General features: G+C 33.3%; 1 protein-coding gene across 1 annotated transcript in view; it reads left to right on the forward strand.

The window, feature by feature from the left end:
* Positions 1-531: 531 nt before the first annotated feature.
* Positions 532-15509, forward strand: part of LOC127876982 (uncharacterized) — a 36458-nt gene continuing 21480 nt past the window's right edge. The window contains exons 1-2 of the mRNA XM_052422548.1: positions 532-539; positions 1198-1232. Coding sequence (XP_052278508.1) covers positions 532-539; positions 1198-1232 — 43 coding nt within the window. The remainder of the gene's footprint in view (positions 540-1197; positions 1233-15509) is intronic.

Raw genomic sequence — 15509 nt, forward strand, 5'->3', positions numbered from 1 at the left:
GCGATTATAAAATGACATGAATTGTAAAAAAAACTTCATTTGTCACGTTTATATGTAAATGCTTGAAGCATTATTCAAAGAATAACTCCATAAGTAGTATGCCATTATCTTTTTAATATTGATATACTGCCCAATGCTTTGCATTGACCGTTCCAAGGCGGTGACCCCAGCTTTATTCATATTTTGTGTTTATGTTGGTTTGTATTGTGCTGTATTGTGCTGTTTTTTTTACTGTTTGGGCAATCGGTCACTTGCCTTAAATAAAGGACCAACTAATTGTTTTTAATGAGAATTCAATACTGCTCCAGCAGCTGGAGTTTCACTTCTTTATATTGTATGCATCTTTTTGTTGTTGTTTGAAGAATTGATTGTTGTTTTTTATATTATAAAAAATGAGCTCAAGCCATCGCGTAATTGTATGATGTAAGTGAAACAGTAGAACATTGAATATTCCATGTTTTGATTCTAATTGAATGAGTTTTCAAATTTCATTTCAAATATGTTAATATACAACTCCGTAGTTAAAGCAAAATGATAAGGTATATACATGACCATGCCAATGTATAAATATCCATTCAGTCCCATATCAGAGATGTACATACAACTTATCCTAACAAGATAATCGATTTGTTATGCTGTGTACAGAAACAAAAAACATAGAGTTTGTGTTCTTGTTATCACCAACTTTAACCTTAGATGAACAAATAGCGTAAAATTGTATTAATTCTTCAATAAAGAAAATGGGCATGCTTTAAATGTGTGACGACAATGCAACAATAAAATATGTCTGTCAGAAGCATTTGTTACTAATATTGTGATCAATGTGAATTTAATATTTAGATGATGAATATTTCGAGCAACAATTAATTGGATTGCGTTAGGCCCAATAATAACACACAATCCACACTCCTGAATAACCACAACAGGACATCGACAGAGACGTGAGCTTGTCAACAAGCTTACATCCGTGTTTATATCCGTGTAAACTGGGAGTGGTTACCTAACCGATCAGATACTGATCTTTCTTGAATAGTGTGATGTATTTTCACTCGGAGTATTACGCATTCATTTGCAAACAACATATTGAAAGGAGTAAACGTTGTAAGAGAGCTATTTCTCAAAAATGAAATCATGAGTGATTAGTGCTCTGTTTGTAAGTGTTTTAGGTCTGTATGAATGTTGTAAATGCGCTGTTAGGCCCGATTTGAATCTGGGCTGTGGATCAGATTTCAGTAAGTATGCTCATTATTGCATACTTATATATTGACATGTGATGGTCATACTATTGTGTAGATAATCTTATATAAATTGACATACTGAAACACGTGGTCACACTGATGTATATATATATATATATATATATATATATATATATATATATATATATATATATATATATATATATATATATATATATATATATGTATATATATATATATATATATATTAAATTAATTGTTTTGGTATTAGTTCATTAGTTCATTAATTATTTTGTAAAAAGTTTTCTACCGATCATTCATTTAGATAATAATTTAATAAGAATAATTTATTTCAGTAATCAAGACCAAAGTGACAAGTAAACTTCGAAATCCTGCGGTTCCCAACGATTTTGACGGTATGTTAATACATACAAGGTACTACACTATCATATTAAGGTACAATTAATATATCATTTATGGTTTATTGAGTTAATAAGCAATATTGTGACCGTTGGATTCCAGAATACAAACGCAAACATATTTTACGCAAAACGAGTGTGCATGTCTTAAAATGGTCATATACTCGTGGTCTCGAACGAAAAATTTAGATTGTATTTATGTTCAAAGCATAGTTTTTAAAAACTTTTTGAAATGCAATCATTATCAATTACTGGTAAAACATAAAGTATATCTTCACATACCGATTTTTTTTAGAATTGAATCATTTTCGTTATTCTCACAAACAAAATTAAAGAACATGGGAAGGCATTACAAGATACAAGCTAAATGTGTTGTTTTGTTTATATCTCGTTACACATTTCTGCATCAATGCGGACGTTGTTAAACCGCATTTTATATTACAACTTTCAATGCATGTCAATTTGTTTCAGTTCAATTTCCGTTCTGATGTATCTGCGGCAAACAAAGCGAGAGTATACACAAGTGAGAGTACCGCATCGTGCGGTGTCTTTTTAGAAAGGGGAAAGACGTACATCCTGTCAGGTACACCCGTGCACGAGAATGGCTAATTACATGCCCTGTGCATTCAGTTAGATATCACGATGTAAGACGTTTAAGACGGCATAGCGTTGTTAATGCTTTAATATTCATTATACACAAACATCACGTTAATTTATTTCGATGGTGTTTGTCTGTGTTGCATTATCTAAGATATTGTCAGTTGTGATTATTATGCTATGTCCTTGATATTTTTATTACATTATTATCTTATTCTTTATTATAATAATAGTTATTATTATTTATAGTTATTATTATTAGCTCGGCTGTTTTCGGCGAAAACCCGAAGTATTGTCATAGCCAGTTCGTCGTGTTGTCCGCCGTCCGAGTCGCGTAAAACCTTTACATTTTGTTAACCGTTTGAACATTGGTTCTAAAATAAAAGTGCTTTCACCTACAACATTTAAACTTCATATGTAGCTGCATCTTGATGAGTTCTACACGCCACACTCATTTTTGGGTCACTAGGTCAAAGGTCAAGGTCACTCTTTTTATTAGTTTAATTATTATTATTATTATTAGAAGTTCAATAATGATTATAACAATAATAATAGTAATAATGATAATAATAAGTATTATTATTATTGTTATTATTATTATTATCATTATAATTATTATTACTATTATTACTATAAGGAGTATTATTATTTGTATTATTATTATTATGACTATTATTATAACTAAAGGGTGAATTATAATTAGTATAATTATTATTATTATTATATTTTTTGAATAATTATTATTTGAACAGGGAGTGTCAATAAAGAAAAGCAGCGCATGGAAATCAACTCGTGTTCATCTTGGGTGCGGGAGTCGAGTCAAATCAGTCCAGAGTCCTGGCAGCTGTTGATGCAGTTTAAACAAGGAACCGTAGTGTGCCCGGAGCAAAATTAAGCGAAAACGATGAAATACATATGAACATTCTTTGCTAACTCATTTGTACAGGCCTGAACCGTGTACAATACACAGATGTCATAGTAAACGAAAGAAAACACCATGCTGTATTTTCGTTAGCCATTTTATGAATCACGGTTTAATAAAGGTTTGATGGGCTATTCCTTATTTTATTATTGCACGAATGCGTACCTGTATGAAAACAATGTGGCGAAACGATGACATTATTTCAGCGAACGCCACCTTGTAAACCATATTGTTTACCTTATGAATTTTGTTGAATCTGTGTAATGAAAAGTGCACCAACGGTTGAATAAATTATTGTGACATTATGTGTGTAGTTACTTACTCATAAGTTAAAACATATACACATGTATAAACATAAACACGTAAATCAGAGAGATTAATTAAATGCATATACGTATTAAATTATAATTAATTTATCGATGCATTGTTTCTGTGTCCATGCATACTCCGTACTTAATTAAATCGGAATGTGCCAATTGTTTTAAATAGAACTTGCATGACGGCAACCAAATTGATAACAAAATCTTTATTTTCGTATTGATAGGTGATAAATTATAATGTACAGGTATTTACATCCACGAAGCAGAAAACGACGTGTCTGAACAGTGGGAAGTAATATAAATCTGTAAACATCTGTTGACCCATGTTATGCGTATAAAACATTCGCAATCGGACTAATATCGCCCCTTTTTTGTGACATTTTGCATGCCCCACCGTTTGGGTCAGTAGTTCGTTTACACTGGAAAATAAAATAAATGTAGATGTTACTTTTATTAAATTGTTATAAGATGTTTAACGCTATTTCTTATAAACCTGGGCTTACTTATGAATATCACTGCGGTTATAATTCATACCAATTTTCATGAAATAATATATAATAAACACATTTACGGTCCAATATTTTTAAGCTGCTTTGCATCAGTAAGCATACGTTTGTTCATCATTTTTCTATCTTTCAGAACTACGCAAAAATGTTTTTTAAAGTGAGAATAACGCGTCACAACGCAGTGTCTGCTAAAACGTATACGTGAACTAATATGTATAAAATAAAGCCTGCAAGAGAGGAATGATTGATTTCCTTAATTATTGTAGTTCTCTCGCGTTGTAGTGTTGGCCCCCTTCAAACTCGCCAACATGTCAACACATAAGAACAAAACGTTATAAAATTTGTCGTTTCGGCGTGTACTATTTCCCTTCTGAAATGTTGTCGTGTTGGCGTCCTATACGTCCTAAAAAAACAAAAGACCGAACAGGCAGAAATCAATAACCGTACGATAAACCAAACCATCAATTTAAAATCAGTAGCATGCAATTGTCGTTAAACAAATCATGAAAGCTGCAGGCCATGGTCAGACGTTTTCATTAAATAGTAGAAAACAAAATTAGTTAACCTCTGCTTCACACATATAAATTCAAAAATCAAAATTAGGCTTACGTTTCAAACTAATACCTTTTCGAGAACAACAAGATCGAAGGTACCAAAGAACGAATACATGTATAGGTGTATATGGCTTTTAGAAAATATTTTCTATAAATACGTTGATAATAATAACTGCTCATTTAGGTGTATTGTAATTAGATTTAAAATATGTATTAAACACTACACTTTTATAAAATGTTCAATGAATCATAACCAACACTGCTAATCATCGATATGCACCTAAAACCAAAGTACAGTTAGCAGCAATCCCATGTATATTAAAGTTTTCGGTTGATCAAGCATATAATCAAACACATTTGAAAAAGTGTATCACGCTCTCTTCAGGATATGAATCATGTCGAATTACTTAACCATTTCGAAGCAGCTTGCAGTTTACCTTATAGTGCATATACATGTATGTATAACGATTAAGTAAAACATGGTTAATTTCTTTCGTCAAAAAGGGATTTTAGGTCAAAATATGGTTGGTGATTTTATTTTGAAATTGGCTTAACTATGAATGAAAATGATTAGCCTATTGTCTTTGACCAAAGACAGTGTATGGACACCATTAAACACGGTCAATCTTTAATCAGCATCAACTTCACAATCCTTCATGTTGTTTTGTTCCTTGGTATTTTAAAAATACTAAGCTTAGCTAACTTCAAAGATTTTCATAATCATTTCATAAAAATTGGGACCGTGACCAAACCAGTCTTCAACATGTAACTAGGGCGGAATAGCTTTTGTCCGTGAGCCACGTATAATCCTGGTCTGAATCATGTTTTACGCCATTGTTATTCATGAAACTAATGCCAATAAACCACTCATTTTATGGCCATGGAATACCTGTGTGTACCATTTTGTTAAGTAAATGGAGTTTTGAGAAAAAAGATAAATGCGATTGCATCTGTGTCATACGGACACATGTCTTTAAAAACTAGACGTTATAGTACAGAGTATTTACTGACATCGTCAAATGACATTCTTAAGTAAGACGGTCGAGTAGTCTTCTGCGCTGTGTTTAAACTTTTTAACAGCAGTTCGGAATCCTTAATTATCGGCGCCATCTCTATACAAGATCCGCATGCTGTAAACACATGCCTTCTTCATCAATGTCTATTTATCTTGTACGAAAATAGCAAATTGATTACAGAGGTTTTCCAATGGACACAGGAACTCGTGTGGAAATTGTACTACTTTTAAAATGTATAACTTATAAAAATACTTATATTATTATAATCATAAAATATTATAACGAACAACATGCGAAGCCAAAATTAAATCCTAACATCAACATAATTCCTAACACGGTTTTTATTCTGGTTTCACTACGGCTATATTTTCATTGCATATGACTGTTTTGACACTAAATAACTGTTATAAACAGCGCCCGATGTTCTCTAGCAACGCAATGCTGAGTTAGATCGAGATGTTTTATATTAACATGACATGAACGTTAAAGCGGCTATGTGTACAAGTGGGAAATTCCTAATATCAATAAAAAAATCGCTATTTCAATGTATTGAAAACACATGCACATATAAAACATCGCACATTGGCAAGTTGCCTTACAAGTGAGTATTACGAATTACGGACAAAAAATCTGGGAACAACATTTTAATCATAAACGTAATTTTTTAACACGGCATTATTCAAAACTCCGAGGGAGGAATATCAACGGTCCAGAGACCTCACCACTAAATCTCTAACCATCTCATAGTGTTTGATTTTAGGCAAGTAAACAGTGCCAATACACAATGGGACTATTTATACAACAATACATTAGAACAACGGGACTATTTATACAACAATACATCAGAAACAAAAACTGATAAAACGTGGGGTCACCACATTTGGACGGTCAGTGCAATGTATGCAAGGTCATACATACCGTGAAATCTGGACAATATACGTTAATTAGCAAACACTACATTAAACGGATTTCTATGAAGTCAATGATAATTTCAGTTCATGTTGATAACAAATTATGAACTCAGTGGTTTAATATATTTCAGCGCGATATAAAACAAGGTTTCTCTCCTGTGGGTGAACATAAAGCGTGTACGAATGTTATATAAATATATATTTCATGTCGTTCGTAGTTTCTTTTAAGTTCGCCCAATCGATTTCAGAAAAAAGAACCTGTAAGCATAAAATGTATGCATATAGTCTGGTAGTAAAATAAAGTCGAAATAAATGTTTGCAAGGATGAGATTTTTAGTTGTTTCAAGATTATACTTTGCTGGTGGAAAATCATAAACGACAAACAAATATAAATGTTTCAAGTAACATATGGAACAACATGTACAACCGTCATTGCACTAGTATTTTTTGTGAAATTGAAATTAACAATGAGGTAAAGGTCCAATCGTGTATGACTTTTCACAAAATTACGCTCTCATTTATAAGTGTCGCTCAGTAACAAGTCCATATTATTATTATAGCAATTAGCAAAAATATTGCATTTCATGACTTATTAATAGTTATTTATAGTGTGTATATCGTTATGTCACCTATTTTCGCGATGTACTTTCGATTTCTAATCGCGAAATTTTATTACCGAATATACTGAAAATTTGAACTTTTTTCAAGTAATGTAATATACCAGTCGTGATATTTTAATCAATATAAACTAATAATTGCAAAAAATACGGTATTTTACATCTTTTCTTTTTTTCGTCAATCTGGTTGACGGTACCTTTCAAATATCCTTTAATACATTACATTACATTATTACATTACAAACAACGCATGCGTAATAATACACGTATTATAAAATCGTTACAATGCACTATTTACATGATTATTAACTAATTAATTTGAGTTTTTTTTAGAACGTACAATACTTGATTTACAAAGAAATTCAATAAATAAACACTAAACGTTAGGCTTACTTTGATTTTAATGTATAAGAAAAACATACGTTTACCATTATAAAGTGTGTACTTGTTAAAGTGATACACGCTTATTACTGCTGACAGGCAATAATTTGCTTTTTGTTCAAATGATCGATTTGAGCCCTTTCGCCAGCTTCGTAATGGATATTCGAGTATTATTCATAGAGGCCAAACAAAATACTTATTTCATTTCATCCCACTTTTACAGCGAAATCGGTTGATTAAAGCCCCGTTGATTAAATTTCATCTATAATCAACGGCAAGGCTATAATCAATGGCACGAAATGACGTCATCAACTGCCGAACCGGGACTACTTTTTCCCACGCACCTCGTCACCTGTATCTGCCAAGTGCATCAATAATAAAAACAATCTCAAATGTTTGTCAATCTTAATGACCTTAAAACAAAGGAAAGTAGCAAAAAACGAGTTTTTTGTCATTTATTGTCATTAAAACCTAGTATTAGGTAAATTTAACACTATGCAAATAGGTTCTGTTGTTGTTGCTCCCCTTTGAAGAAGTCAGTTCGAGTTGCTCCCCTTTGACCGTAGAAAACAATCGTCTGGACCAAGAAATCCTGTGTTCATTTACAAGATGTACTCGGATATGCGTCCATCTGATTTTTCTTTAAAGCATCTTTTCTACCTGGCAATACGCACAAATGACACTGCATCCCGGTGATTCTTGCGTCAACAATTGGGTGTCAACAAGTTAGGTCAGATGCTGAAGGCCATGGCAAAAGACGCCGGCTTTCTCAAGCACAAGAGAATAACGAACCACTCAGTTCGCAAATTCCTGGTCCAAAAACTTCGAAATGCAAACATTCCACCCACTGAAACCATGGCCATAACAGGGCACAAAAATGTCCAGTCCATAACCAATTATTCCAACATATCTGTTGAACAGCAGCAAAAGTGTTCATTCTTGCTCAGTCCAGTAAATGTAACAATCCAACAGATTCCTCTTGTTCACCTTCACGCACTGAAACTATGGCCGAAATGCAGCCTAGACAACCGATGTCTACCGTCGAACAAGTCGATCTTGATGTTCGCCCCACCCAGTCACTTCACTTGCAAATGTCTTTCTCTAGTTCGAACAACTTTGCCTCACAATTCTTTGGTGCCACTTTCAACATTCAAAATGTTAATGTATATAATAAGCTTAAATCCAAGTAATCTTTGTTATTTTGTCACGAAATAAAAAGGCTTTATAGATAGAACAGTTTTACACTCAATCTCGACATCAATACAGTTTGTGCGTACATCTTTTATTTTCAGACGATTTTCAGCGCGAGAACGTTGTGTACTTAAAGGCCATGTTCTCATATTTAGTACTGACTTCCATATTCCTGTCAACATGTTATATGTAAAAGTATAAAGAGCAGTGGAAGCGATGCCTCACTTTAATGTGTTGCATTTCAACCCGCGAGGTATAAGGGGTCAGTTCGCGGTTAGTGTGTTTGAATGTCAGAGTTTATATACAGATCAGACCTTCTGTGCTGTTCGGAGTTCGCGGTCAGTTATATAATAGTTATATAATAAAGACGCTATAGCGTGAACTAGGTGAACCGGAATTTTGTTTACCACCAGAAAGATGTGAAATGAAGATATCCAGCGATATTATTTTATGGCATGTCAATAATAGATTCTTAATGTGTTTTCAACAATACCATGATAAATATTATTTTTAATTAATTAACAAGAATTATTCCATCATATTTACTAATGTATTATTGCAGCATATTGACTAATGTATTAAGTATGAGCGCGATGATTCTCGATACTGTTAATAATCGAATCAAATACACGTAGCAATTCCCGATAAACCACTCAAACAGGTTTGTTTGAAGAACGCGCGTATACATATTTAAAATATGTACGGAGACTTCGCGTGTGGCCGGTTGACTTTGGTTTTCTTTTTTGTATCTATAGGTTTATGACCAGCAATATGTAATAATGTAAAATAAGCCGCGAAAACTCCGCGTAACATCCCGTACTGCGTTTGATGCAGCTAAAAACTGCACAGAAAAAGATATTAGCTATCCTTGATCTCATTCATTTAAATCTTTACCTTCCATAAACTCCAACCACAATCAACGCCGTATATCTTTTTTAAAGATATTTCTTGTTTAATTTATATCGCTACAAGTAATAATGATTTGAAACATGTATCGTAAAACTTGACAAAGCTGTCAATCTTTAAAAAGATCTATAGCCCATACACGAAACACAAGCTATTGTCACATCTGTTTTGTAGTTAAAAGCAAACAACCAAACACAAATCAATATGTTCTTTATTAATTTGTAATCAATGCGGAGAATGTGTATCAGTCAGGTGTTCATCACACATCGTCATGTTTTAATTTCGTTTATTATCTTTGATCCGGATCCGATGCGTGGAGGCTGTATAATCTGCAACAACACTGAAAAACACAATACACATTGGGGTTTTAAGTTGAAAACAATTAGCGCTATTCATTACTATTCTACCTAAACGAAGTAAACATAATCGATACAGCTGTACTGCACACGCGTTTAACAGCAATGTCAAGTGTCAGTTAAGTGCACTGTGAAATCTACACTGGAATTTATCTTGATTGCGAAACAAACGAAATATGTATGCGTGGATTACGTTTGATTTTAATGCCTCATGCCTGAGGTAACTCAGTCTTAATTTTGTTAAAATGTGGGACATATTTGTTCGGTAGGATCTTAAATTCGTCGATCGGTCGACTGACGAAATACATGGAAATTAGTGCCTGACAATTAATAATGGTTTCACAGTATAATACAACGTGATGAAAATTTGATAACAGTGATTTAAGTTCTAGATTGGCGGCTGTAGATATTATGTTGTGAAAATTTACATAATAAAATATGCACCAGTAATTTTGCTATGTTGTACAATTGCTGTATGTTTTATTAATATTTAAAAGTGGCCTAAAAGGCATTTTACAACAATAACAACAACAACAGCAATTTCACTAGATATAATCCAGTTGAACGTTCTAACGTATATTGCTTTTAGCATTAGATTTATTAATGTAAGCAGAATAGGTCTTAAGTACATGACATTCTCGGAAAGGAATGGTAATCATTTTAGCACGTATCACACAATTAAAGTGAAGCATGAGCTTTACTCTAGAAATAGACATGTAACCATATTTTACTCGAGAAAACTGAGTTCTTTGATAAATTATATTCGAAGAATCCATGGTTATTGTTTCAATATTGTACTTTCAAATTATACCCGGTCTAACGCTTATATAACATCCGGTTAACAGCGACAAATCTTTGAGTGGATGTTAGGATTTTATTTTAATGAGCTTGGGACTTTACGTGCGTGGTAACGGAAAATTAAGTGCATTGAGAGTAAACGAATTAATTTATGCTTCAATAAACAAGGATTCAAAATATTAATTTTTTTGATAATAGTCATCACATTAAATTTCCATGCTTTTTGTTGTTTGGTAATGACGCTTTTACATCAATATGTGATCAAAAGTTGTTTGCATGTTAACGACTCATCTGAAACGTATGGGGAAGGTGCGAAACACACGCTTAAGTCTGATTTTTTTTTCTATTAATGTTAAAACCTTTCAAGCATTTAACAGAGCAGAGTATTATAAGTTCACGATATTGCACACGATACACAATGAACAGTAAGAGCTTGGGCAAGACATTTGTGTTGACGAGTAGGTCACGCGAGTAGTGTATCGTGTTTTTTCTTAAAATTTGACCCAGCATTTGTAAAAATATTCAAGATATGTAAATTTCCAGAAATGAAATTCATTTCTGCGTTGAATAAGATCAAGTTCGTGAAAATCGCTGCAACAGTGATGAAGTAATGGCTATTCAAAGCGATACATCCTGTTCTCGGGTCATTTCGAATTAAATAGCTTGTTTTATACATATATTTGATAGTGATTTTTTCTCAGAGAAGTTGATTTTTCGTTACTATTTGATTATTTTTCATCCACAATGATGTTTTCATTAATTAATATCATAGCCACACGCTAACCACCTGTGATACAAGTGCATTATCAGCAAATTGTCTGCAAGCATATGAGAAGGGTGTTTAACCTAGCTCGCACTCCAGTTTTAGGTATCATAGAAAAAGATGTTTTTAACTTCATACTTCAAAAACATGTTTACTGAAAAATTTGGATAAATATTAAAACGCCAGAAATTGTACCGATTAAAATTTGATTTTTGGATTTCAATACAGGATATAAGATGTTTGGCTGCCTGTTTTTTGATACGGGATATAGGCGTTAGCTTAAACTGTTAAGGAACTTTAATAACATCCGTTTGTACAGTTGTTTTAAAGCTTTAATATAGCAAGCGTGTTAACAGTGATTTTTTTGTTTGTTTAAACGTTAAACGGTTTAAACTAAAAGTACGGTGTTGTTGTTCGTTTCTGTTGGTGAACGACATAAACATACTTAAATCAATGAAATCAATAAGAATTGTGTTGACTTATGTTGCGGATGTTTTTTTTTCATAAATGTAAACTGAATCCCACCCATATCTGTACGAGGTGATTAGCCAGATTATAATATTTACTTATCCATATTACATATTGGTGATAATTTATCTATAACTAAAACGCACACATTCTATGTGTAAAATGCAATAAAAGCATTGGGTTACTGAACTATCTTGAATCACCCATACATACTTTAAATATGTATACGCGCGCGTTCTTTACATACATGTTTGAGTTGTTTGCCACACCATGTGACTGTTGTATATATTATTTATAGTATCGCTTATCAATTTAATTATGATAACTACGTTCGATAAGTATATAGAATAAATTTTATCAAATAAACCAAAAATGATGTCTATCATGTTAATGGTCTAAGCACATTCAGAATCTAGTAAAGTGCACAAGTCTTATTTAATTGATGTACCATATTGTGCATGATATGTTAGCATACGCCAAACAGTGTTTCTTGTATCGCTGTTGCATATGCCATAGCTTTGTAAGGACGATTAACTGGCACACTGACCGCGCACTGGCCTTGATACCCTGCGATATGGAATGTATCGCATTTTAGGAGACTGTACAATTAAGAAGATGGAGAGGCTGTGAAAGCAAGTAAGTTTGGTTGGTGGATACCATACTGTACTGGTAGGGTTTTTCGAGCTGCGGGTACTCAACATTCAAAATCGTTCAGTAAACCCCGAATAGCTCTAAATTACAGATATTATTCAAAATTTAGTTATCTTTTAATTACTCTAGTAAATTTCATTTTTCTCCCTTGATGTGTTTGCTAAATCTCAACCCCGAAGAAGCAATATCTAGCCCCTGTAGAAGCAAAATCTCGCTCCTGTATACATTATAAGTGAAATTATATTTATGTTTGTATTTTTCAAAATATAAACAGGTCGAACCTCATTTCTTGTTACTGCTATTGCATACACTCAAAGAGCGAACAACTTCAGTGCCTTCAGTGCTTTGATTACCTTTATTGACCAAATAATTTCAAACTTGGTAAATGAAGGCACCATAAGTTACCATATATACGGCATTATCATTTATGAAAGACTATTTAATTATTTGCTATTTTGTAATTTATGCTCAAGTAACCGCTTGTATGTTAATATCGAGTGGTGTTTCTGAACGTGACCATTTACATTTCAAAAATGTTGAAAGATTTAAGCATTGAACTCAAAACTTAAAATAATTAAAAAAACAGAAAATAAAACCTGTTTGCTCCAACCCTAAAACTCTAAAGCAATAAGTTGTCGTCGTTCAATTATCTATTATTGCTGCATTTTTTTTACTAATTTAACTTGAAAGACGTGTTGAAAACCGTTTAAATGAAAACTGTAAATATTCCAATGTTTATAACAGTTCTACAACGCTATGTAATTCTGTAAACGTTAAAAGATACATTTTCATGTTTAGCGCTTTTGCATTTGCAAATATATTAATGTCTGACCAGGGCCGGATTAAGCTGTTTTGGAGCCCAATGCTGCACCTGTTACGGGGGGCCCTTCCCTCTGGTCCCCTTCTGTGTATTGAAAATTACTTGATACTACAACTACAAAGATCAGAACACTTGCATTTGTACACAGTTTACAGTTATATATATATATATATATATATATATATATATATATATATATATATATATATATAGCAAAAACAAGTTAAATAATGTATAAATATTTTATAAACTGAACTTAACACGCAGGTTACATTTAATAGATTAGAATCCTATTAGACTCTTCTACGACACTTCAGCTGGTCAAAGTCATCGATCAGCTGTGTGAAGTCTAGTTCTCGGAGGACTTGACATTCAATAGACAGTAGCCCGAATGCTGTCAACCTTTCATGACTCATGGTGTTCCTGAAGTAGTTTTTCGCGCGTGATAAAGTTGAAAATGACCTCTTACCTTGACAGCTATTAACTAGAATTGTTAGATATCCTTGTGGCTTGTGTCAGTAATCCGATAAGTCAGTGGAGTATCCTCTAGGTTAGTGTGGTAATAAGTCCGTAGACGCATCGAGGAATGTTGCGTGAACAAAATGACTTTGGCCACCTTGTCGCTTGAAATTTGTTGCATGTTAAATGTGTGTTAAGTTCAGTTAATAACATTTCGATGAAGAGCGCAGCCAGCTTCGTCAATTAATGTAAATTGCAGGACACATTGAACATCGACATATTGAACGCACATTGCGGCCCCGGCTATCTGCCGGAGCCTCGCCGAGGGTCGGCTAAACGTATTCCCGAGAGATGAGTGTCCTAGCAGTCCCACAGCGGGGGACTCGGGCACCACGAAGCCGGGCTATGACGCGTCGCACTGGTCCACCAGCGGTCGGTCCGTCCGTCTCGAGACCACATGTGTGGCGGTCTCGGCGCTAGCGTGCACTCGCGAAGCGGCGTGTCGAAATGGCTCGTACGAGTTTTATATTCAATATAAATGTAAACTCGTACCATCATGTTGGCATTATGTTTTCGACCCCACCAATTATATCATATAAATTATTACATTATTTAAAAAAACAACACTATCATATATCTTCTTTAATAGTTTGATATAGAAAGCAAACATTGTGACTGTATGCTTTTATACTAAACATGTTTTATATTAAAACATAAACCGTTTCCTTTAAAGCATGATGACCAGGGATTTTGAACGGATGCCTTATTACAACACCAAATTGAACATTATATCAAGTTTAGTTTTTTTCAAAGGATAAGTTATCTGTTTCTCATGAATAACCTTCAGTTATATATATGTATGGATATCATAAGTTGTGTCTATATTCATAGCACGCAAATATATCCATTGATAATACATGGCTGGTGCCGAGATGGAAAGTTTACTCGGTGAGGCTTGGAAAAAAATAAGGCAAACTTTAGCGAGCCCTATTTTCTTTTTCGGGCCGAACCGTATAAACATTCTCCAACTCGGCCCCAACCATGTATTCATTTATCCTGCTTCATTTTAAATTATGTCGTTACCACATTTTATATTAAAATAATGATTAATTGACATAATGAAATAATTATTTTGGTCGGGCCCCCTACATGTTCACAACATTCATGACAACCGAACAACTGCTGATTGTGTCATGTAAAAAATAGTTCCACATTAAACTGTTCCTTTTAATACTTTTCTATTGAAAATATGATGAGAGTTAAAAAAAAAGAATCGATAATCAGGAGTCGTAAAAAACTAAATTTAGTACAAACGACACGCTTGCCGTCATGACAACTTTATTCCAAGGCTTGTCGCAATAAAGTAACACCGATATACACTTCCATGTTCTGTTCTGCATTCCCATTTTCGATTTTTTAAACCACACTAAATAACGTTTTTTGTCGCATGCTAACCATTCTGACCCAAAATACGATTTACGAAATCGTAATCCTGTCGAAGCGAGTTATTTGATTCATATTGAAATTTACGATTATGAACGACAAACACACAATCCCAAATACTTTTTAGATTCGTTTAATGCTTTTAAAAATATTGTACTGTTCAATAAAATACATCCCGACCTGTCGATATTAAAATCGTCTTAAAGTGATAT

Source organism: Dreissena polymorpha, chromosome 4 (assembly GCF_020536995.1).
Source record: "Dreissena polymorpha isolate Duluth1 chromosome 4, UMN_Dpol_1.0, whole genome shotgun sequence".
NCBI lineage: Eukaryota > Metazoa > Mollusca > Bivalvia > Myida > Dreissenidae > Dreissena > Dreissena polymorpha.